The sequence below is a fragment of the Phascolarctos cinereus genome, unplaced genomic scaffold (assembly GCF_003287225.1).
Source record: "Phascolarctos cinereus isolate Bilbo 61053 unplaced genomic scaffold, phaCin_HiC Scaffold_5;HRSCAF=322, whole genome shotgun sequence".
Lineage (NCBI taxonomy): Eukaryota > Metazoa > Chordata > Mammalia > Diprotodontia > Phascolarctidae > Phascolarctos > Phascolarctos cinereus.
The window spans coordinates 219,970,919-219,996,453 of NW_027555958.1; the positions used below are offsets into that span (position 1 = coordinate 219,970,919).

Sequence of the window (25,535 nt, forward strand, 5' to 3'; positions counted from 1 at the left end):
TGATATTACATCATTAAAGAAAGAGCATGACAATTATAATATGTGTATATATATGTAGTTGTTTTGCTTTCAAAAAAGCTTCAATGAACTATGGAAGTTTTTATTGAGTTCATTACAAACCTAAAGTAATAAGAATATAAAATTTTTCTTTTTTTAGGCAATTGGGGTTAAGTGACTTGCCCAGGGTCACACAGCTAGTAAATGTCAAGTGTTTGGTCTGAGGCTGGATTTGAACTCAGGTACTCCTGACTTCAGGGCCAGTGCTTATCCACTGCACCACCTAGCTGCCCCATAAAGTTTTTCTTTTTAAAAATAAGTTAAGAATGAAATGTTAAAAAGATACAATATGATTATAAGGGAACACTACTGGAAGACAGAGATCATGTTTCTAAGATATGATTATTCTGGTAATGTAAGGTGAATAATCATCACCCAGTGGCTGCTATGTATAAGATACAGTACTTGGCACTATGGGTGATACAAGTATCACCATCCTTGACCACAAAAAGCTTAGTGTCTGCAAATGCTTGTTGGTGATTGACAATCACATGAAAAGACAACCAACCATACAATAAGAAAAAAATAGTACAGAGAGTTTGGGTTGAAGAGTTAGGAAAGAAGATGTTATCGGTGGGCTTTTGAGATCTTCAGCATAATCGCATAATTTACCAGATTTGATTATTAAGAAAAGCAAATAGCTGTAACATGACTAACAACCAAATCTAATCAACCACAGGTAAACAAGTCAATTGTCAGGTGACCATCTCACACAACGGATTTTTTAAAAAATTGCTACTTCTTGTCGTAAAGGCGGATTGAAACAAAGAATGGTTTTCGGGGAGGAAATAGAGAACACCTAATAATACAAATAGAAAGCAAAGGAGGTATAGGATAGGACAGGTGAGAGATATTACAGAAGAGTGAATGTTTTAAAACAAATTTTGGAACAAACTTCACAAACAAGTGAACAACCAAACCCAAATCTCACAGTTTCAGGCTGAGATGAGTAGCATTTGATAAATTTCTATGCAGAATGATGAAGTTAGTTACAGAAAACACCAAATGAGAAAACAACTTAGGATCCAAGAAAAGATAATTTGGAAGTAGATTTTCCCCTTTAAATGTCCTTGATTATCTCATTTCCTTTTCTACAGCTCAAGTCCTAACATTTTAAAAATAATTTCCATGTGATTTTAGCTCAATTTAATTTTTTTTCCTGCTGTGCATTCAAAATAACTGCAAGAAATATCAGCACTTAAGTCCTTTATTAATTCATGTGGAACTTGAACTGGATTTAGTCAGAGGATGTGGATTCAAGACTTGTCTCTGAAACTAGCATGTGAAACTGTCATCACTTCACCTTCCTAAGTCTTGGTTTACCCATATGTAAAATGGAAATAATATCTCACAACCCTCTTGTGAGAAAAAATTTTGTAAATTATTATTATTGCTACATCATATTTGTACCTTGTATGGCTAATGCCTACAGAAAAAAAAGAAAATTTGTGAATTTCCATTTTCTTTATTATATTCTAGCTTAATATTTTGTTCTGTTTTTAATTGAGATTTGATGTCTAAATATGTGAAATTGCCAACTGAACTTAACTCCCTGAGGCAAAACTTGAGGATAAAACTTAAGCCTATTTATACAAATTCATACAAGTTATCATTTACTGACACACAGTGACTTCAATGTGGCAAAAAAAAAATTGAATATAAGCAAATAAATGGAAATCAGGATAGTAAATGGGCCCTAATATGTGGCTTTGGTAATTGTTCTTTCATACTGGGAATTGTCAGCAGGTCTTTAGAGGTAATAAAAACATACATATTATGTGAAATACTCCTCCTTCCACAATTTTACCTAAAAGGGTGATATGGCAAAGTGGAATTACCTACAATAAATCAATCTGTGATGCTTAAGCATTGTGATAAAGCTTCCATTTTTATATATTGATATAAAAATACTTTCCCTAGAATCTTGTAACATTGTTTTGGAATTAAAATGTATTAGAGTATACCTGATAGAAGAAATAATACAAGGTCACCACGGAGCACGATTTGAATCTGTGTGTGGGTAGCCATTGCTTGCTGGGCAGTGACATAAAGTAAAATTACTCTTGTGTGGGGCCATTGGAAAGGGGCTAACTTAATGTCATCCAAGATGATTGGCAGCTTGGAAAAGAGGACGAGAGGAAGAGACATACATGACAAGGTCATCAAAAGCCACAATCACTGACTAAAAATTTTTCTTAGGCTCTCCATAGTTCTAAGGCATTCAATCCTTTTCCGAGTATTCTCCACTCAGCTGTCAAACTGATCTTCCAAAAGCGCAGGTCTGAACATGTCATCCTTTCCCCCTATTCAACAAACCCCTGTGGCTCCCTATTACTTCCAGGATCAAATAGAAAATCCTCTGCTTGGCTTTTAAACCTCTTCATAACCTTGGCCCTTCCTACCTTTCTAATCTTCTTATACTTTACTGCCCTCCACAAACTCTTCGATCCAGTTACATTGTCCTTCTTGCTTCTTCAAGCAAGTCATTCCATCTCCTGACTCCAGGCATTTTCAGTAGTTGTCCCCAGTGTTTTCTGTACTCTCTCCTCACTTCTGCCTCCCGGCTTCTTTTAAACCCCAGTTAAAATCCCTCCTTCTACAAGAAACTTTCTCCATCTCCCTTAATGCTAATGCCTTCCCTCTGAGTTTATTTCCAATAGCTTGTTTATATGGAGTTCTTAGTATGCTGCCTCCCCCATTAGACAATAAGCTGCTTAAGTGCAGAGGTTTTTTTTTTCCTTTCTTTGTATGCTCAGCATTTAGCACAGCACCTGAAACACAGTGTTATTGTTGTTCAGTCGTTTCTGCTCTGACTATTTGTGACCCCATTTGGAGTTTTCTTGGCAAAGATACTAGAGTAGTTTGGCATTTCCTTCTCCAGCTCATTTTGCAGATGAGAAAACAGGCAAACAGGATTAAGTGACCTGCCCAAGGTCACCCAGCTAGTAAGTCTCTGAGGCTAGATTTGAACTCAGGTTTTCCTAACTCCAGGCCCAACACTCTATCCACTGTGCCACCTAGCTTCCCTAACCTAGGTGGGTGCTTACTGTTGACTGACTGGGCATGCCAAACAGTGGAAAGGGTGCTGAATTTGGAGTGAGAGACTCTGGATTCAAATTCAGATTCTGCCATTTAGTACTTATGTGACTTAACACTTCCAGGCTCCTTTTCCTTATCTATAAAATGAGGGGTTTTGATTACATAATGTCTGAGGTCCCAACCAACTCTAAAATGCTGATCTTATTTAACCTAGAAGGCAAATTGCCCTTATGTGAACTAAAAGTCTCACATTGGTCTTTTGGGTCAGCTCCATTAGCATTGTATTATTGTATTAATATTTCAATAGTGAGTTCAACTATTGCCATATACATAGCTACATATTGTATTAGTCACATGCCTAATACAAATACTTAAAGGTGTTTGGGGGGGGGGTGCAGTAGGACTATTAGATTTTTCTCTACTGTTTGTCCCTATCCTGATTTGTTTAACAGTGAGAGAAGAAAAATGGTACAAACAGTAGGATAGCAGCATTTTTATTAAATTTCATGCTAAAATCTGCTTCTTGGAGATCTGGTCTATTTTATGCAACAATCTCACCGTGAGGTGGCTCTTAAAACAGTTTGAACAGAACAGCTGCTATTTACATTTACACTGACAGCCAGATCCTTCCCTCCCCCAATTCTGTTTACTGCTTTCTGTGCTTGTGAGATAACATTGTTATAGGATGTTCAGCAATGCTGCATCAAACGGAATGGCAAGTGAAGACACACTGATACGTAGTTAGAATGTGTATATCAAGCCACATAAGCTTTGGGTATAAGAACCCAGGAATGAATGGAGGGAGGGAGGGGAAAAAAGAGGGAAGGAGAGATAGATGGATGAATGAATGAACGAATGAATGAAAATCATCCATGACATTTAAGATAAAGATATGACTAAACCATTGCTGTCAATTTTTAAAAGACTGACCCACAGATTTAGAAAACAGTCCTTCTAAGGTGAGAAGCAAAATGAAAAAGGTGCTAGAAGAGGTGACTCATATGATAATGTGGAGAACTTGTATCTTAGTTATTCCTTAATCTTATATCATGGGACAAAATTATCTGAGTTCATTGCCTTCTGGGTAAAGAAGAAATAGTAATAAAGGAGGAATGAGTGAAGCAAGTATTTATTAAGTGCCTACAATGTGCCAAGCATATCTCATTGAATCCTCAAAACAACCCTGAGATTTAGGTGCTATTATTATTCTCATTTTATAGTTTAGAAAACTGAGGCAGGCAGGTTAAGTGACTTGCTCAGGGTTGCACAGCTACTGTTTGAAGCTGAATATGAACTTCGGTATTCCTGATTCCAGGCCCAGCACTCTATCCACTGTGCCATCTTTTCTTCCTAAGAGGGAAAATCTGCTTATTTGCATGGAGAGAAGAGAATGCTTTCCTTTATATATGTTCAAGAAAATAAGTTTGGATGCATAGACTAGTTGGGAAGGGATGAGGTGGAGTGTCACTCCCACATATTAAGAAAGACTATTAGCATATGTTGCTGAAAAAAAGCACTGCCTGATAAGTCATCTCACTTTCTAATATCTCCCATTGATACAATATACAACTCAACTTATTTCCTTTTTACTCATTTCAAATACTGGCATTTGGGAGGTAGAATGAATGGATGTGCAAAGCTACTTATTTTTTTGACCATAAATAACTACAAGTTCAAGTCTTCCCTAAATTACAGTGGAGGTAGCTTAGGGAAAAAAAAATTTTAGCAGCTACAGATGTCAGTGATTTCAGGTGAGTGATTAATATTTTGTAAGCACTCTAAGCTTTGCATAAGGAATAGGTAGGTGATGCAGTGGATAGAAGGCTGGGCCTGGAGGCAAGAAGACTCTTTTCCTGAGTTCAAATATAGCCTCAGACACTAGCTGTGTGATCCTGGGAGAATCATTTAACCCTGTTTGCCTCAATTTCTTTATCTGTAAAATGAGCTGGAGAAGGAAATGGCAAACGACTCCAGTATTTTTGCCAATAAAAACCCAAATGGGGTCATGAAGAATCAGACATGATTGAAACAACTGAACAAGTTTTGCAGAGCATTTTCCTCAAAACCAGCAAGGTAGGTAGTGGAAGTCTAATTTATCCTCATTTTAGGGATGAGGACTCAGCCTCTAAGGTTAAGTGCCTTGGTTTTAGGGCTGGTAAGTGACTGAGATGGAGATTCCAACTCATGTCTCTTGGATACAATTATGTCTGACTCTTCATGACTTTATTTGGGATTTTCTTGTCAAAGATACTGGAGTGGTTTGCCATTTCCTTCTCCAGATGAGGAAACCAAGGCAAACAGGGTTAAGTGACTTGCCCAGGGTCACACAGCTAATAAGTGGCTGAGGCCAGATTTGTACTCAGGAAGAAGAATCTTCCTGACTCTAGGCTAGCACTGTATCCACTACACCACCTGACTGCCTGTTCTGGGACTCTAGACGCTATACTCCACTGTCTTTCAGTAACAGCTGACATTTATGTAGATTTTCAAAGAGCATTATTTACATTATTTTACTGGATTCTGTGTACAGGATGGGCAGAATCCCAATCAATGTAAACTATGTGGAAAGGCATAAAACAGAAAGTTTTATCCCCTTTCTGGAGCTACAGGCCTTCTTATTGTATAACCTAGAATCTAGTGTGAAGAATCTGGATAAATGATTGCATGTAATAATTAAGATTTCTCATTTTAATTTGAAATCAAGATATCCTAGTAAGGTAAGCAAGATAGTAGTAAGATATATAAGATACTATAATTAGATTGAATGGAAGGAAATAGAGGCAAGAAAATGAAACTAATGATAAATAATTGTCCTGAGATCACAGAGCTTTACATTCTTTCACAGACTAAATTATAGCACTTTTATCTGTTTGTAAAAATTTTAGTCATTTAGGTTTTTTTTTAAGAGGGGGTATTGTTTTTATACTTCATACTAAGTACTGGAAAAAAAAGACTTGGTTGAGTGCTTCCTAACCAAACTTTTATACATTGGAAGGCCCCATTAACTGCCATCTGTATGACCTTAAACAAATCACTTAACCAAATCAGTCCTCAGTTTCTTCATCTGAAAAAAGAGGAAGTTTGACTAGATGACCCTCAGGTCACTTCCAATTCTGTGATTCTATGACCCTATGAGAGTGTCTCTATAGCAACAAGTACAGGATAATTAACAATTGTTATAGTAATGATGTTACTTCATATAGACAATTTTAGCAATTTTCCAGTGCTACCAAAGAGAATTAGTTCAAATTAAAATGCTTAAAATTCTCGAGTTCATTTAAAAGTTTGTTCTAAAAATCACATGTTCATGACCTTGATTTTTCAAGGACCTAGGTGGGAAATAACAATTTGTATTTATGTAACCAATTGCACCTGAGGTGTGCAGTCAGAAACCAGAATTCTATATAAATTCTTACCCTTGATAGGCTATCATCTTGAATGAATTACATACAAATGACAATATGTAGAATGCGGAAAAACTTCACTTTAACGTTGATGTTGTGGGCATAAGAACAATATGTCTCTAAGCCAGAAAGCTTTTATACAAGATTATAACACTTTATAGGAGAATTAATGTAATCAAATCTATTACAGTAAAGTGCTTTACAGTACCATATTTATCTAAGCTAGATTAGTATATTATTTATTGAAGCAATTGCTATTCATACTTCCAAGCATTTAAGAAATATTTTAGTAGTTAAATTGAATAGTCTTGTTCACAGAAACCTAGTCTAAGCTGTGTGACCCTGGGCAAGCCACTTAACCCCAATTGCCTAAAAAAAAAAAAAAGGAACCTAGTCTAAGAAGTAGAAGGAACCTCTAAGACCATTTATTTCAACTCGTATCCTACCAAAAGCCATCTGTGTGCCATCTTCAAGTAGTCATTCAGCTTTTCCTTAAAGATTCCTAATGAGGACTGACCCATTCCACTTTAATATAGCTCTGTTAGCAAGTTTTCTCTTATAGTGAGCCTGAGTCTAACTCTCTACAACAGCTGCCTACTACTCCTGGTTCTGTCCTCTGGGAATGAATCCAACAAGCCTAACTCTGTTGTCATGTAAGTCCTTCAAATACTTGAAATCAGCTATGTCTTCTCTCCTCCAGTCTAAAACTCCCTAGCTTCTTCCTTTGTTTCTCATACGACATTCTATCAAGGCCCTTCAAAATCTTGGTCACCTACTTCTCCAACTTGTCAGTGTCTTTCCTGAGCTGCAGTTCTCTGAACCAAACACAAAACTCCATATGTATTTTGACCAAAGCTAAGTCTAGTGAGACCATTATCTCCCTCATTCTGGATACTCCTCCCTTCCTAACTCAGACTAAGATTGCATTACTTTCTTTGTTTGCTATTCCACAATATGTCAATGTCATAGCAGATGTTCACCACGGAGTCCAAATTGGTTTTCTATAGATGGTAAGGACCTTCAAATACTCCTGGGTGCAAATGACTTTGTGTGGATTGCATCAAGCTGTAGGAGGCCACAGAGACTTCTAAAAGAGATTCATAACGACCCCAGAATACAGACTATGACATGCAGTTGGATGGACAGTCCATTGAGTTGGCTCTTCAGTACATAGATAGGCATTGCAAATAGATGCTAACTTGAGCTCAGAATTAAATAGAAAGAAAGAGCGTAGCCCTCTTTTAGGAAATTAGGCAGTGACTTCAATAATCTCCAGTTTCCCCTTGAAACCGAACCTCATTTTATTAACACTAATCTTCTTCTGGGATGCTCTATGACTGTAAATATCTTTTACAGATTCAAAATTGTGAATCACCTAAAGGACAGTGGATAAAAATGCATTGTGGTTGTAAATATGCTGCAGCAAGTTACTAATGGCAATTTATGCTCAAAAAGTGGCATAAAAGACATCATCAAAGAGATGCATGACCAAAAAAAGAGGGGGACTTATCATATATATCAATAGACAAATCAAATATTATGTTGGTATCATCTAATACCAAAACACCTAGAGGAAGGCCCTTTTGTGAACTCCCTATGGAAATTCATAGAAGGATATGAACAAGAGTCATGCTGGATCAGAAGGTGAAGGAGAGTTGCTACCTGCAATGATGGAGGGTTTACCTCCATGAATATGATACTATATCCATTGGATGAGGATCATGTTTGTGATTTATATTGAGCTCGTAGTCCACTAAGACTTCTAGACTGTTTTCAGACTAACTCCTATTTAGGCATCTGATTCTTCCATTTCATATTGGTAAAATTTATTTTTATTTTTGTTTTTTTTAATTTTAATTTTGTCTAGGCTATGAGGTTAAGTGACTTGCCCAGGGTCACACAGCTAGCAAGGGTTACGTGTCTGAGGCTGGATTTGAACTCAGGTCCTCCTGAATCCAGGGCCAGTGCTCTATCCACTGTGCCACCTAGCTGCCCCTTGTGAAGTTGATTTTTAACACGAGTGTAAGATTTACATTCTTCAGTGGAGCAGTGGGTGTAGAGTCAGGAAGACTCATCTTCCTGAGTTCAAGTCTGGTCTCAGACACTTACTGACTGTATGACCCTGGGCAAGTCACTTAACACTGTTTGCCTCAGTTTCCTTATCTGTTAAATAAGCTGGAGAAGGAAATGGCAAAGTACTACAGCATCTTTGCCAAGAAAACCCCAACTGGGGTTACAAAGAAGTAGACTTGACTGAAGATTTACATTTATCCCTTTTGAATTTAAGCTCATTTCATTTGGCCTAACATTTGAGCCTTTTGAGATCTTTTTTGACCTTGCTATGATATCCACTGTATTAACTACCCTTTTCAACTTTGTAATATCAGCTAATTTGATAGGAACATCATCTATACCTCTGTCCAAATCATCAACAAAAATGGTAAATAGCACAGGGCCAAGGACAGCTTCCTGGGAGACTCTGAGATTATCTGATCCTTTGCCTTCTGATAAAATTATATAAAATCCACCCCAGGAACATAAGAATGGATCCTACTTTATTAAATGTATTTAGTGAAGAGGGTTCTCCAATCTTCTTGCATTTACCATTGCAATAGTTATTAATCTTCAAGATCACTTCAATCTCATTAATGTCTCAGTTCCTCCTAAGTGAAAAATAGGGTTCTTAAATTTTTTCTTCATTTAATTCTCAGCAGTTTTAGATGACTCTCATGACCCCTGTCTTTGATTAACACAAAGTTAAGGAAATCGAGTTTTAGATCTAGAAACCAGCTGCTCTATTGGCCTTCGTTTAATATACTATGTTTCTGAGGCCCAAAATCAGGGTAAAAATTTAGAAAGGAACTGACAGACATGGAATGTGAAAAGAAATGTTAGTAATAAGCAATATAAGCATACTTTCCTCCCATTTGGTTCAGAGATTTGATTATTATCTTAAGCCTTTGATATAAGCATAAGAATGTGGAATTGACTGATTTATATTGCTGTTTGGTTCGAGATGATAATAATAATAAATAGTATAACAGCAACTGGTGTTTATATCATACTTTAATATTTTGTGAAGTGCTTCTCAAATATCATCTAATTATGTCCTTACAACCCTGGGAGACAGGTGCTATATAATATTTATTTTTATGCCATAAAAATAAAGTATTATTTTTATTTTTATACTATTAAAATAAATATTATACTTATATTTATTTTCATTATATTATTTCATATTCATGAGGATAGTCATAATCATATTATCCTCATTGTTACAAAAGAGAAAAAGGAGGCTGAGACAGGTTGAATGATTTGCCCAGGGTCACACACTCTAAGCAAGTGCCTGAGGTAAGATTTGAACTAAGGTCTTTTGACTCTAGGCCTAGAACTCCAGCCACTGTGCTACCTAACTAGTAGACATGAGGAATTAACATACTTTTGTCTATTATTTCTCTGGTAAATCTAAACATTTCAAAAATTGAGAAAAGTAATACCTAAATCTGTTTAAGCAAGTAGGTGGTGCATTGGATAAAGGGCTGGGCCTAGAGTCAGGAAGACTGTCTTCCTGAGTGCAGATCTGGCCTCAGACATTTATTAGCCGTGTGACCCTAGGCAAGTCAATTAGCCTTGTTTGCCTCAGTTTCTTTATCTGTAAAATGAACTGGAGAAAGAAATGGCAAACCACTCCAGTATCTTTGCCAAGAAAGCCCCAAATGAGATCACAAAGAGTAAGACATGTCTGAAAATGACTGAACAACAACAACAAATTTGTTTAGGAAATAGATTTGTTGAAGCATAATTGCGATTGAATAAAGTAAGGAAAATATAATTGTCTTTGTCCTCAGGAAAGTAAAGAAAATATATGTTTTGTAGAGTATTTTATAGTAAGTAACTCAATAGCTTTCAATGGTGGGAAATATTCTAGGAACAATAGTGTTAAATGCATTAGCTCTTGGTCTATTACTCATGTGTTAAATAATCTTATATACATTTATCTTTGTACCTCAGGTACTCTGCTGTTTAGAAGCAGGGTTTTAAAGGTATTCATTCAGGGCAGCTCGAAGGCAAAGTGAATACAGCATTGACCCTAAAGTCAGGAAGACTCGAGTTCAAATCTGGCCTTAGATACTTACTAGCTGTGTGACCCTGGGCAAGTCACTTAACCACAATTACCTCAAAAAAAGATTCATTCATTCACTTCTCTACTCCCTCAGTGTGGCACTATGGAAAGAACACTGACACTGGGGTCAGAGGACAAGGGTTCAAATAGCATCTTTGACACTATCCACATGGTCACGGACAAGTGATTTAACCTTTCTTCAATAGTTTCTTCAACTATAACATGAGGAAGTCAGACTAGAGAGCTTGCCAGATTCCTTCTGCCTCTAGATCTATGACTCTATGAACACTGATTTATTTGACAGAAATTAAGGATTATCCACTGTTGTCAACCTGTGCCCTACTCATTATTAGCATCACTAAAATGCTACAAAGTTTTTATCCCTCTTTCTTCCCCCAGAAGAAACAAATCAGCCAAGCAAAGTATTATGTGATAAAATGAGTTTTCAGTGAAAAATAAAACTGGAATGCAATTATGCTTTGCCCACTTCTGATCTAAGAGGGATGGCATTCCTAGGCACACAAACTGAAATATATTAAGCAAGTTTTTTTCTTATAGATTAACAGGAAAGGATTTAATAAACTGCTCATTTATTGAACAACTATTATCTGCAAAGTGCTGCTGGAGAAACAAAGATATATAAAATCTGATTTCTGCCCCTGAGGAACTTTTTTTCTGTCTGTTCAGTTGTTTCAGCCATATCTGACTCTTTGATGCCCCATTTAGGCTTTTCTTGGCAAAGATACTGGAATGACTTTCCATTTCCTTCTCCAGCTCATTTTACAGATGAGGGAACTGAGGAAAACAGGGTTAAGTGACTTTCTCAGGGTCATACAGCAAATGTCTGAGATTGGATTTGAGATATGTCTTCTTGACCTCTATTCACAGCACCTAGCTGTCCTGAGGAACTTCTATATTTGTATGGTAAAAAACTATACTATAACATAGAATGTAGTTAAATACTATACAGGCACATACCATGGGAGTTTGAAGGTCAGAAAGACTAAACCTGACCAGAGTCATGGATGAGGTAGGTTTTAAGAGAAAAAGGTGGTATTGACAGAGATGAAAGCATTATGAAGAGTAATGTAAATAATGCTCAAGTATAAAGATGTAACTTGGTAGGACAGATGGAGAAAGGCTTTGGAGTCAGGATCACCTCCAAATTCCACCTCAGACAGCTAGGTGATATAGCAAGGCATGGAGTCATTAAAAACTGAGTTCAAATCCTTCATCAGACATTTGCTACCTATATGATCCTGTCATAGAGTAAACACTTAATATTAATACTTGTTGATTGACCCTGAATGAGTGATTGAACTTGAGTCTTATCATCTGAAAAATGGGATAATAGTAACAAACTCCTCATAAATTTGTTGTAAAGATAAAATGAGATAATACAGGTAAAACAATTTGTGAACATTAAAGGACTTTGTAAATATTAGCTTATAAAATTTGCTATAATAAATACCAACTATGTGATCATAGGTAGGTCACTTAATCTCTCAATGCCCCAGACAACTTGCTAAGACTATAGGTCTTAACTCAGTAGATGATGAATAATAGAGAGTTTTTTCAAAGGAAACATCCTATATCAGTGAAACTGTAGAAATGAATCCCCCTTCCTCCCCCCCCCACAAAAAAAGAGTAAAGTAATTCATGGAGGTAAGAAGTCAGATCATGATAAACTCATGAATTTATAATGAGCTAAAACACTGAACGGAAAATGCAGGCAGAAATACATTGATGAACAAACCAAATACTGTCCTTTTACTCACCAAATGTCAAAAGACCTACAGGAAGACTCCCAATTTTGTGGGAGTTCCCTATGAAGAATTTGTGGAAGGTTACTGGCAAGAGTCATTCTAGATAAGAAGATGTAGGAGAGCTGCTGTCTGCAACTGTAGTCCAGCCTGACTGCAAAGTACAAGACTGAAAATTGAGGTTAGGATCTGATTTTTGAGGCCTTTCTCGCTGTTATATATATTCACAGCCCTTTCAATCCCTTAACCCATAAAAAGAACAAAACAATAAAGAAAGATGGTATTTGGAGCAGTGGTGGGAAGCAGAGAAGAGAGAAAACAAATAAAGAGGGTAACTACAGGATGCTACAAAGTAGCATCTATTTATGCCCATAATAAAAGGGACAAAATCTCTTGAGGGCATTGTGAAAATGTATGTTATGATAATATTAGTAAAGCATTTTACTAAAAAATGTATTTTATGATAATATTAGTAAAGCATTTTATGCAGGCAAAACATCATGATAAGATCATTGAGTCAGATTCACTCAATTTTCACCCTGGTCAAAAGGCCATTATACTCCAGTGAAACAAGGGTAGATAAGAGTCAGATGACCTAGATTTTAGCCTTGATTCTTGCACAAGCAAGGTGTATGAGCTTGGGGAAATCTTTTAACACCTCTAAGTTGTTTTCTTATTATGCAATAAAAAAAGTTCAAGATTTTCACTTTTGCTGTTGTTTGAGATTTTTGACTCTTCGTGACCCCATTTTGAGGTTTACTTGACAAAGATATTGGAGTGATTTCCCATTTCCTTCTCCAGCTCATTTTGCAGATGAGGAAACTGAAGCAAACAGGGTTAAGTGACTTGCCTGGATTTGAACTCAGGAAGATGAGTCTTCCTGACTCCAGGCCCAGTACTCTATCCATTATGCCACGTAGCTGCATGTTTCCACGACCTACTTCAGAATTGAAGATATCATTTTGTAAATGGTAAATTGCTTTATCTCAGTCAATATTAACAGGATTATTATTGATAATAAAAACAATTTCCTTTTTTGGTCTGGAGCTGAACAGAGGTCCTCTCTAACTGCAGAGTCAGTGCTATTCTTGTGATGTTACACTTTTCACTCTGCCTGGACAGAGAAACACATCTTAACATGGCTTTGCCTTGAAACAAAGAGAAGAGGGATGCTCCCTGAAGCCCTGAAGGCATGTACCCACCCCACGTTGCACTATATACAGAGGTACTGTAAGGCTCAAATGAGAGAATTTTACAAATTCAATTTTACAAAGCATTTTACAAACCTTAAATAGCTATGTAAATGCAAGTTCCAGTTGTCTAATCAACCAGGCCTCCAGTCTGGCTCTGACTTCTCTCCCTGATCCTTCTATTCTATACTTGCTGAGTTCAAGTGAAATTTATAGAGCAATAGAGGAATGTGCTGGGAAATATTTAACAGTCTCTACCAGATGTGGTGGGGGTGCGGGGAAGACTTGTGTTCAAATCTCACATCTGATGCTTATGACCTATGTGAACTTGGACAGGTTTCTTCACCCCACCTCCCCTTCAGTTCCCTCTTTCATAAAATAAGGTCCTCTAGATGGCTATCAAGGTCCTTTTCAGTGTTAGTGCTATGATCTTAAGTAGCCTTGCAGAAGAGAATGGGATTGTTTAAACAATGATTGTGGCAGGTTGCTGGGCACTCCAGAGGAAGTCAGCACCTAGGCCTACTCTTAGGCTAGCACAGATATAGCTGTCTCCTAGGAAACAAATAAAAAAAAAGTAGTCCCTGGGCAAAAAGATTCCTAGTGGGAGAATTAGAAGGATAGCTCTTTCCCCCCAGGCAAAGCTGGCTCCAGGCAATTTAAATAAAGTTCATCATCCTCCCCTTTCTAAGACCCTTAGTGCTTCTCAGAGAGCCCCCACCCATAATGCCAGGTGCATCATTTAAATCTTTCATCCTGGGCAGAATGCTCTCTTGCCCCCAGTAAATAATTATCAAGTCATTCCATTCTCTCAGCTAAAAAACCTGCCTAGAATAAAACCTGCTAAAGTGATGGGCTTAGGGGCACAGCTGGGTCAAACTGGAAAATCTGGGTATAAATTGTTGGCCCTCCCTTTATACCATAAAAGTCTGAATTATGGTATTAAAAGACAAAATATGTTGATGTAACACAATGCTATACATATATTTTATGCATTTCTGAGTTTCTAAACTTGTTCTGTGTCATCTACTGGCCTTCATGTATTGCCTGTAGTTTCCACAAAACTCCCCCCAAATTCCCATTTGATTTCTTATGCTGACTTGAGATACACACACACACACACACACACATATATATATATATATATATATATGGGATAACCCTACACTGAAGGTGTTAATAGTGACAATGGTCCTCTGTTTTACTTCCCCCCTACATACACAAAGCTTTCATTTCAATATGCTAACTTAATTAAGATAGCTTCAGAAACTGGAAAATAGGAGTGCGGGGAGTTGAGATTTTTGGACAGTAGGATTTGTAGCACGCCTAAAATCTCATTAATCTTAGTAGCTAACATTCATGGAGGGCATTGCTTTACAAATATTATCTCATTTTATCCTTACAACCACCTTCGGTGGTAGGTATTATCCCCATTTTACAAATGAGAAGCTGATAGAAGCAGCTGATTGCCCAGGGTCATATAACTAGGAAGTACCTGAGGCTGGATTTGAATTCAGATCTTCCCAAAGGTAGACACAGAGCTCTCTGTCCTAGTCTACACCACTTAGATGCCTCATTAGCTGCCAAGTCATCCTAAACACAAGCCTGGAGTATTTAAAGTCCTTTATAATCTGGCCACTTTCTACCTTTCTAGTCTTTGTGTACTGTTCTCAACATCAGTAACTCTACTGTCCAGTCACACTGGCCTACTTCCTGTTCCCTACCCACCATGCTGCATCTTTCATCTCTGTTCCTTTGCATTGGCTGTTCCTATTATCTCCACCTATTAAAATCCTTAGTTGCCTTATTAGTCAGCTCACACATCACTTGCTATGGAAAGCTTTTCCTGATTCCCTCAAATGCTAGTGCCTTCCCTGCAAAATCTGCCTTGTATTCATTACTTTAAACATCTGTGATTATCCCCAATAAGCTCCTAATAAGCCAATTGAGGAAAGGCTCTGTTTTACTGCTGATCTCCTACCTGTATCACCTACCAGGGTGTGGGTCGTGTAGTGGCCAATTAATACTTGTTGACTGATTATTGATTGTGGCACCCCAGAGGATGCATTGCTTATGAACTCATCAGTGCAAAGGAGAAAAACATCAGCATGAGGAATAGCAGTCACATATAACAGAGGTGTCAAATACCTGGCCTGTGGGCTTCAGCATGGTGGCTAGCACTTGAGCCCAAACTAGAATAAAATGTAATTGGGAACTATTTAACAAAATAAAAAAAATAAATAAAATGGAACATAGATCATGTTAACATGAGGTCTTCTATATCATTATTTGGCCTGAAGAATTCTCATGCATTGTTTAGCGGTCCTCATTTCTACTTGAGTTTGTAGGCTATTAATATTATATATTTTTCTCTTGTTATTGATAGCTATGCTATTTTCAACATAAAACTTACAGTAATGTCAATTTTTTTAACCTCTAGAAATCTGGGAGGAAGAAAGGACAATTAGAAAATAAACCCAATTTTATGTCAAACAATTTTCTTTTAAATCTGTTACTAGTTATCTTTTTTAAAGGAGATTTTATGGAAGTACTAAAGGCCACATTCAATCAATGAATGACATTTAGAGGGGTAGCCTGGGGGGAGTAGATAAAATGCTGAAGCTGGATGAAGGAAGACCTGGGTTTAAAGTTTGATGCTTTTTTTGGCTGAATCATTTAACCTTTCTGAGCCTTAATTTCTTTACCTGTAAAATGGGAATAGTGATTATCTGTAATACTTCTGTCATAGAGTTATTGTGAGGCTCAAATGAGATAGTTTTTAAAATAATAAGCATTTTAAAAATAATTTTAAGATAATTTTATAATAATAAGCATTTTCAAACCTTAAAGTGCTATATGAGACATCAGCTATTATTATTAAAATGTTCAGAATAGTGACACCTATAGCTATTAATCTGCATAAACATAAGTGTCCCGCCTGGTTTAATTCAGAATCTATTTAACTTCTGATCTGGAGGAGGGAGAAAAGATTTGAAGTCATTTCCTTTTCTCCTTGTATAACCTAAAACTCAGCTGAATGGGTAAGGCTTCTAAAGCAGAGCAAACACAGATGAGTGACTGCTCTCTCTCCCCTGGATGTCTGAGAACTGACTGAGACACTTTGCTTGATTGAAAGGGACAGTGGCTGGGATTGACTGGCTGAATGCAGACCTGGAGAGGCCCACTGAACAAAGCAGCCTGCTTACCTAGACAGCCTTTTGCTGGCAGGAGCAAAAAGCTATCTAAAGCTCTCCTGGGTTTTCTGATGATAAAATGTGATCCAGAATAAAGGCAGAGATTATATCTCAAGCACTAGCCTCTTCCTCTCCCTCTAGTTTTTCCCTTGATCAAATTCTGCAACCCAGAAATGCTAATATGCTGTCGTCTAGAAATGCTATTTTAAAGTAAATACTGGTAATGCCTGTCAGTTGCTACTTCCTCCAAGAAGCTTTCCCTGACCACCATTCCACCCTTACCCTAGATGAAAAATAATCTTTTCTTTCTCAAGCTCATTTCATGTGCCAGTTCCCAATATGAAACCTTTCTTAAACCTTTCCCCAACCCCTACCGTGCTTGGGCACCAAAGTTACCATTCATTCATTTTGTATATATTTTCCATATATTTTTATATGAATACGTGTTCTCTTCCCTAATAAAATATAATCTCCTTGAAGGCATGAACTATTTCATATTTGTCATTGTATATGTGACACTTAGCTCAGTGCCTGACTCCGAATAGGTACTTAATAAATTCATGTTGGTTGGCTCTCAAATTTTCTTATAGAACTTTGGGCATCTCTTTCATCCCTTTCTACCTTAAGTAATACTTATTTGAACACATGTCTGTTTTCTCCTTTAACTTTTATTTCCCAAAGGGCAAGTAGCCACTAAATTTTAATATTTTTCATCTCTAGCACTTAGCATAATTCTTTGTACATAACAGGCACTTCATAATGGCTTGTTATATTGCATTGAAGTAATCCAGAAGTGAGGCAGTTGAGTGGTGCAGTGGATAGAGTGCCAAGCCTGGAGTCAGGAGGATCTGAGTTCAAACCTGGCTTCAGACACTTCCTAGCTGTGTGACCCTGGGCAAGTTTCTTCACCTTGTTTGCCTCAGTTTCCTCATCTGTAAAATGAGCTGGAGAAGGAAACAACAAACCACTCCAGTATCTTTGCCAAGAAAAACTCAATCGGAGTCATGAAGATTCAGACTCAACTGAAAGCTGAGTGAACAAAAAGTGTAGCATTCCTCTGAAAGAAAGATTATAGTCAGTAGAATTTTATGCTTCAAAAATTGGGAGGAGTGGGGGTGACAATCCATTAAAGGGTACACTTTCAGATCCTAGGGATGGGGGATTTGGTCCTTAGTCTAAGGAATCACTGAGTTGACCAATGTGTCTGACCTTTGATTAAAAAAAAAGTCATTATAAATACAGACATATACTTCCAGGGCTGTGCTGATAAATGTTTAACAATAGATTCTCAGGGGAAAAGGTATGTGTATCATTTTTAAAAATTTATCTGTATTATTAAAATTTTCTCTATCATTTATTTAAGTTGAGACAATCAACAAAACAACAAATCATGCCTTAATCTGTAGCATTTGTTAATTTCCCAGGTATACATCCTCACACTTAAAATTTAACAACTACAGCTAGTTGGGACTAGCATAATTCTGGATACTTCCCAGGAGGCTGGGACTCAGGAAGAGGATTCTTTCAAACACTTTTGTGGAGTTCACTTAATCTGTCTCAGTGTCTATGTATGTATATTCTGGTAAACAAAGGTGTTTGGGAAGGGGAAAGCTGCAGAGTAGAATGCCTGGTCATGAATTACTCATATTTCTAAAAACCACCAACTCAAAAAAAGACATCGTATCAGAAACCACAGGTCATAGGATAACAAATTTAAAGCTGAAAGGGATCTCAGAAGTCGTCTAGTCTAATTTTTTTTTTAACAGATGAGGCAACTGAAACCCAAAGTTGTTAAGTGAGTTGCTTAAAAGGTCACACAGCCAGTAAAGGAAGAACAGGAAATTGAATACAGGTCTCCTGAATCTAAATTTGGGTGCTTTTTCTACTACATCAAGTCAAAGGTGGCAATTACAGACACTGACAGAGCAGAACTATACTACATGGACACTACTATACTACTACCAGAGCCCAGATGTCATCTAGATGCTTGGAATCTTGACAGGAATGGAGAGGAGACACAAGTTATTTGGGTTGGGAGGGATTGCTAAGTAAGGCCTGATCCCCACAGATAGTCAAGTTTCTTGAGGGATTCAGGCTAAAGACCCTGATAAGTTCTGCTCAAGTGAGAGCATCAAGTACTTCTCCAATCTCTTCCCTATTCCCTTAAAAAAATAATTTAAACACTTTCCCAAAGTTTGAATTTTGAGCTCTGCCAACATCTTAGCCCTATCTATGTTAACTATCTTTGCGATTTGTTCTCTGGCCTTACTTCTGAGTCTGGCACTACAATTCCTGATGTTTCAGTCTCCAGCTTGAAAAGGATGAGTCAGTAGAATGTGATGGAGGAGGAAACAGGCCAAATGATAGAAGCTTCAGGTTTACAGGAGGACAATCAGTAAAAGTGCTCTCTGCAGGGGCAGCTAGATGGTGAAGTAGATAGAGCCCTGGCCTTGGAGTCAGGAGGACCTGAGCTCAAATCCGGTGTCAGACACTTGACACTTACTTGCTGTGTGACCCTGGGCAAGTCACTTAACCCCCATTGCCTCATCCCCCCCCCCAAAAGAGCTATAATTGTCCTGTTCCAGTAGTTAAAAGTATTTAAACATGATTTGCAAGATAGAATCAGTTTATCAACAAAGGGGGGTAGGGGGAAATGCTATACGGCATAGTATTAGAAGAGGATTCAGATGACTATTGGTATTAGGACCCAGAGTTTAGCACAGTGTCAGACAATAGCTGCTTAATAAGTGCCTTTTAATTTACTAATTGATTATTCTCTCTGCCTTGATTCATTGATGTTATCTACAAAGCTACAATGAAATCTAGTTTATTTCATCAATTGCATCAAATAACTTGACAATTTCATTAAATAAATTAAACTAGCTATTTTGCATTACATAGACAAAAATTACCAAAATCTACTAAGTGGTTTTTACAGATTTTTTCCCCCTTTTAAGCCACATGTTTGGGCAGCTAGGTGGAACAGTGGATAGTGCAAATCAGAAAGTACTGAGTTCAAATACTGCTTCAGGTGCATACTAGTGGTGTGACCCTGAGTAAGTTACAACTTCTATCAGCCTCAGGTTTCTCTTCTGTAAAACGGGGAAAATAATAGCTACCTAACAAGGCTGTGGCAAGGATCAAATGAAATGTATGTAAAGTACTTTGCAAATCTTAAACAAACACATATGCCATCATTATTATTAATTATATATGTATATGTGTTAGGGTATATGTACAGATTTAAGCTAAGTGAGGAATTAATTAGAACCCAAATTCAATTGAATTTGACAAATGAAGATGTTGAACTGAATCAGATAAAAACATTTGTTGATCACTGTACTAAGTATAAGGTAGATATAAAAACACAGCCTTTGGACTTGCAGTGTTTATTATGGCTTAGGAAGCGCAGCAATACTATACAGGGTGTCCCAAAAATCTTAGTGCAGTTTAATCTACCAAAACTTAAAATGGCACTAGGATTTTTGGGACACCGTTTTTTATATAGTATGAATTATTTTAATGTATTCCAAAAATGATTTAAAAGAACTTTCTGAGTACTTAAAAGTACATTAGGAAACAATCACCACTGGGAAAATATATTACTACTTGATAGGAATACCAATATAGTAGAACTTAGTGATAAAGAATCCCACTTAATAGACACATTAAAACATATTTACTTATCCGACAGAAAATTTATAGCAAATGTGAAAGCTGAAAAACATTAAAGTATAGCTCATTATTATCTCAGCAACTAGAAAGATTTTAGGAACATTTGGCATCATATGGAAGTGGGGATCTATCATGCTTGGGTACCAGTTCACAATTAGTTGATGCTTCCACACACTCAGCAGTCTTCTATATATCAGGAAATTGCTCTTCCAATAGTAGGTTTCTTAAGTGGATCTGCACTGCTCTAATGGATTAAGACCAAGTTCTTATGAATCAGGTTTTGGGTTGCAGGAGAGAAGGATTTGGACTAAATGTGTGATTTCATTTGTAGAGTGTCCTTCACTATGAGAATTCCCTTCACCAATGCAGATTGACATCTTTTTTGCAATTTTTATTCTTAAAGAGTTGTCTGGGCATTAAGAAGGTAAGTGACTTGCCCAGTGTCAAACAGTCATTGTGTGCCAGGGGTGGGGCTTGAACTCGGCTTCCTTACTCTCTCCACTATGGTACCCAGTTTCATAAATGGTGAGTAAAGTGATAAAAATTTTGTTATTAATGAATTTGCTTTATAAAGTATTTTGCTATTCTATGGATTTAGTTTAATTAGATCAAATACTGTCTCATGCGCATAGACGAGCTCTCTTACTTTACCATATAAAGTCTGTTCTTATTATCCATGCACAAATATTATAATACAGTCCTTCCACAACAGCAAGGATAATAAAAATGTAGCAAAATTTTACCTATGGAAGGTGGAGGGAGCTCGCTATATATAGAGGGACAAAAAGCATAGGATGGGGCCAGGGAACATTTTTGTTCAGAACTGAAACCAAAAAGCTCAAGTTAGCAAATGGTGACAGGAAATATGAAACTAAATATTCACAACATACATAATAGCTCTCATTTCTTTTAAATAGTATCAAAAACTTGGGTTATTTACTATCTATTGACTTCCAGGTAGTGCTTCCCCCCTGCCCCAAACTGGGCAAAAGCCAGGAAGGAAGGATATGTGTGGACCACTCCATTTTTATAATAAGAGTGTTGTTTTCTCTAAGACAAAGTGTTTTTAAAAAGGATAATGAACGTTTTTGAGACTCTATGCTCATCGATCACTTAATAACATCCTTGCAAAAAGAAAAAAAGTATTGCCCCCAATGCTGTTAAAATTGGGTTTTTAGAAGTTAAGAGAAAGTTGGTATCTTGAATAGTAAAATCGTATCATAAGTCAAGCCCAAAACAAGTGCTTAATAGCTGTTATCTATAAATTATAAGGGAACCATCCAGGCCTTAAAAAAATAATATTCTCACATCTTGAATTTTGGCACCTTTCTAAATTTGCACAGGTGTAGATCCTGGTCATTATCAGAGAAATATCCAAGCAGTGCCAGTCTCATTACTGATCTCACCATTCCCTTGAATTTTTTAGACATTATGGTGTCTATAAGAAGATATAATCATAAGCAAGTCAAGATAATTGCAACAGCTATGCCTCTAGATATTAAGTCTTTGGATATCTTTAGCACTCAAAAGGTGCATCTGAAAATAGGTAATAAGCATGAAAGTTTTAAATGGATAGAAATCAAATGAACACAATTTAAAGATACCTGATTTTGGCCTGTTGTCACCTCAGAAAGGACGTAGGTCTCAGTCACATAACAGGAGGAGGATGGCAATTTCAACTTTTTAGAAGATCAATAAATTATATCCATTCAACTACTATTTTATATATCCAAAATCATATATAGGAATTTAAATACTATAAGCATAAAATTGGACAGCTCTGTGGTGCAGTGGATTGACTGCTGGGCCTGGAATCATGAAGATCTGAGCTCAAATCCAGTTTCAGACACTTACTAGCTGTGTGACTCTGGGCAAGTCACTTAAACCTGTTTGGCTCAGTTTCCTCATCTGTAAAAAGAACTTTGCCAAGAAAACTCCAAATGGGGCCATGAAGAGTGGGGCATAACTGAAAGTGACTGAAAAACAGCAAGAAACATAAGGTAGAAGGAGGGGCAGCTTCACTATCAACTGAACCCCACCCCAGGGATTAAAAAAAGATTCCACAAGAGTATAGTCAACAACAGTGAAGGAGGATTTCTCCCCTAATCTATTATCAAATTTTAGCCCATTTTTACTTGTCATCTCCTTGCTCTTCAAATGTTAGACCATTCCCATTTTCCTAAAATGGTCCATAGAAAGCATAAAGTGCTGGCTTTAAAAATAGGTGGCTGCTTGTGGAGTGTGATAGGAAGAATAAAAAAAGATCCCCTTGTCATCAGATATCTCCTCCACAATCCTGGTATACATGGTACCTGACAACGTACCATGATATATTCTTCATTTGAATGATACCCCATGAAAAGTACTACCCTCAGGTTTAACACCTAAGACTTACTTGGTAAATAACTAAATAAATAACAAATCTTGAGCCAGGACCCAAAAGAGGAACCTAAGTATGAAACATGGAGTATCTTGAAATGGAAGATGGGAGGGTGACAAAGGCAAAAGTCTGAATGTTAATTTGGGTTGGGATGATGCGGGCCAATACTTCATAAACACAGTATTAAAGAATATTTTGGTGCCATATCTATGCGATATATATGTACATGTATTTGCATATTGCACATATATACATACAGAGAGTACCTATATATACATATACACATATTTTTGTGGAATATTCTTTCATATCTAAGAGTGGCTAGGCAGTGTGTCATGGACAGCAACAAGAAGAGGGCCTGCTTCTGTGCTTTTCCCTTAATTTTTACCTCTAATTCATCTTGCATAGGAGTAACCTTTACCATTTCAGTGTCAGTATATACACACATACACAAAACATCATCCCTGAACATACCAGTGGGTATGTTCCTCATAGCAAAATATCCTAATGGCAAAATCACCAAAGAAATGTGAATCATGGTTGTCCCCCAACAGTTTCTTTTTATATAGTATGATCAGTATTGCTCATTGTCATTCCAAAGAAGCTTAGGTGCCATTAAAAAGAGAATTTTGTGTACTAACAGTAAAAAAAAAAATGCAAACAATTGATTTGGGTGTTTTCACCATTTACTGATTCCAATAGGAAGACTCAATAGCTACTTAACATATAAAGACAGAAAAAATAATTAAGTCACATTAGGTTTGGGGAAAAGACTTGTGCCACTATTATATCTTATACATTTTTGGTTATTTTTCTACAATGCAACATAGACCAAGAGTATTATATATTGTGGTAACTTTGTTCTTTAACACTCCAAAGCAGCACCAAAAGTAAAATTCTTTTTCTGTTTGTTTCTAATGGTCTCAATGATTTTTATGAGAAGGGAATAGAGCAAGGTAATAAGTGGAAAATAAGTTTTCTTTCTGCCTCCATAGGAAGATGAAGATGATAGAAGATAAAAGATTGCTTCCCAGAAGGTCTAGGATAGTTATTGGGTAATGGAATGAGGGAGAAATTACTCAATTGTTATTATTCTTATTATTATTAGGATTGGAAAAGATAGAATAAAAATATCCGGCAATTAAACCCAAGTAAAGTGATAGTAAGAAAGTTCCTAAGTGCCTTCAATGAGTTCAAGTCACTAGGCCTCAACAAATTGTATCTCAGTGTACTGAACAATTTGGCAGATGAGATTCTATGATTCTGTTACTGAATTCTATTAATTTAACACTTGTTTATTTCCCTTTAAACTTCCATAATGTCGTAAAATTCAACTGTGCAGCAAGAGATGACTACCAAAATTTAAGAAAAATCTTTCTGCAATGCGTCTAATAATCCTTTAGAAGACATTACTTTTATCAAATGAATTGCTTACTTGTAATGAAAATTAATTAAAATCAGTTTTATCTGAGCTATCAAATTAACAATGATAAATCTACAACCAAATGAATTATGTAAGGAGCTCACTATATACTGGCCTTTTAATGTCTTCTCTCCTCCCCCTCACTCCCTGCCCCTTACTGACTAAAAGGAAACATTAGTCCCAAATGGGAAATCTACCTCAAACACAGTTAAAAGGCAATGGGACATAGAATTAAATGGCACTTAACTGACAGTAAAACAAACAAAAAGACACACAAATGTATAATACCAGGTTACCAAAAAGATGTCAACCACCATCCCTCAAGAGAAACCCACTGACGTTTAGGACCAAAAATCCTACCTTCTACTAAGGAAGTTAGGAGAGTGACATTGGCCGCTTTCCTTCTTCCTGCTGGCAGATTCAAGCCCAGCCTGTCCAGCTTTTCTCTCAAGCATCGTCCCCCATTCTTGGATTTTGCTCTGTCAGGAAACAAAACAAAACTAGTATTTGGAAACTCACCTGAGTTAATCCACAGAAAGAACTGATCACAAATAATTTCACCTAGGAAGGAATCTCACCCAGCAGGTGTCCCTAAAGTGGAGGTGTAGAGTAAACAGATAGGACTGAAGACCCTGAATACCACAAAAAAGCCACTGAATAACTTTGTCTTACCTTCTCAAAATACCTCCCAGGAGGGAAGCATTGAGGCATTCAGGAGGTGAGAGGCGCCTCTTCACCTCTGCTATGGTCACTTTGTATTTGGAAGTGGAACTCAGTAGTGATAAGCGACCAGGGACAGAGCAAAATAAGTCGGTGGGGTTAACCACACAAGTACCACCTTGGAAAGAAAGAAAGAGAAAAAAAAAGATATCCACGTATTAGTGACAAAGTGAAGAGCACACGAATGACATGCAGACTTTTTGTTAGGCACAGTGGAGGTCATAGCTGCAAGTTACATTGTTCATTTTTAACAACATAAACATCCCAAGGAGAACCCAACAGATCAGAAAGAACTCATTTCTCTCATCCTATACTTGCAAAAACTTCTATTTTTTAAAATGAAAACCCCAGCACTACACCAGTTAATCTTAGCTCTTTATTCATGATGAGATAATGAGTAAGTGCACACTTTACTGCACTTTGTTGTTCCTCTAATAGGACACATGGTCTCCCAGTTCTGAGCATTTTCACCTCATTGCCTCCTGGCTTCTTTGACTTCTTTCAAGTGTCAGCTAAAGTCCTACCTTAGTTAAGAAACCTTTCTCAGTCATCTTCAATCTTAATGCCTTC

General features: G+C 37.0%; 1 protein-coding gene across 1 annotated transcript in view; it reads right to left on the bottom strand.

Moving 5' to 3' along the window:
* TFAP2D (transcription factor AP-2 delta) overlaps window positions 1–25,535 on the bottom strand; it is an 81,342-nt gene that overhangs the window by 40,054 nt on the left and 15,753 nt on the right. Inside the window, exons 3-4 of the mRNA XM_020993947.2 lie at window positions 24,918–25,083; window positions 24,606–24,724 (exon numbers count right to left, since the gene is read on the bottom strand). Coding sequence (XP_020849606.2) covers window positions 24,606–24,724; window positions 24,918–25,083 — 285 coding nt within the window. The remainder of the gene's footprint in view (window positions 1–24,605; window positions 24,725–24,917; window positions 25,084–25,535) is intronic.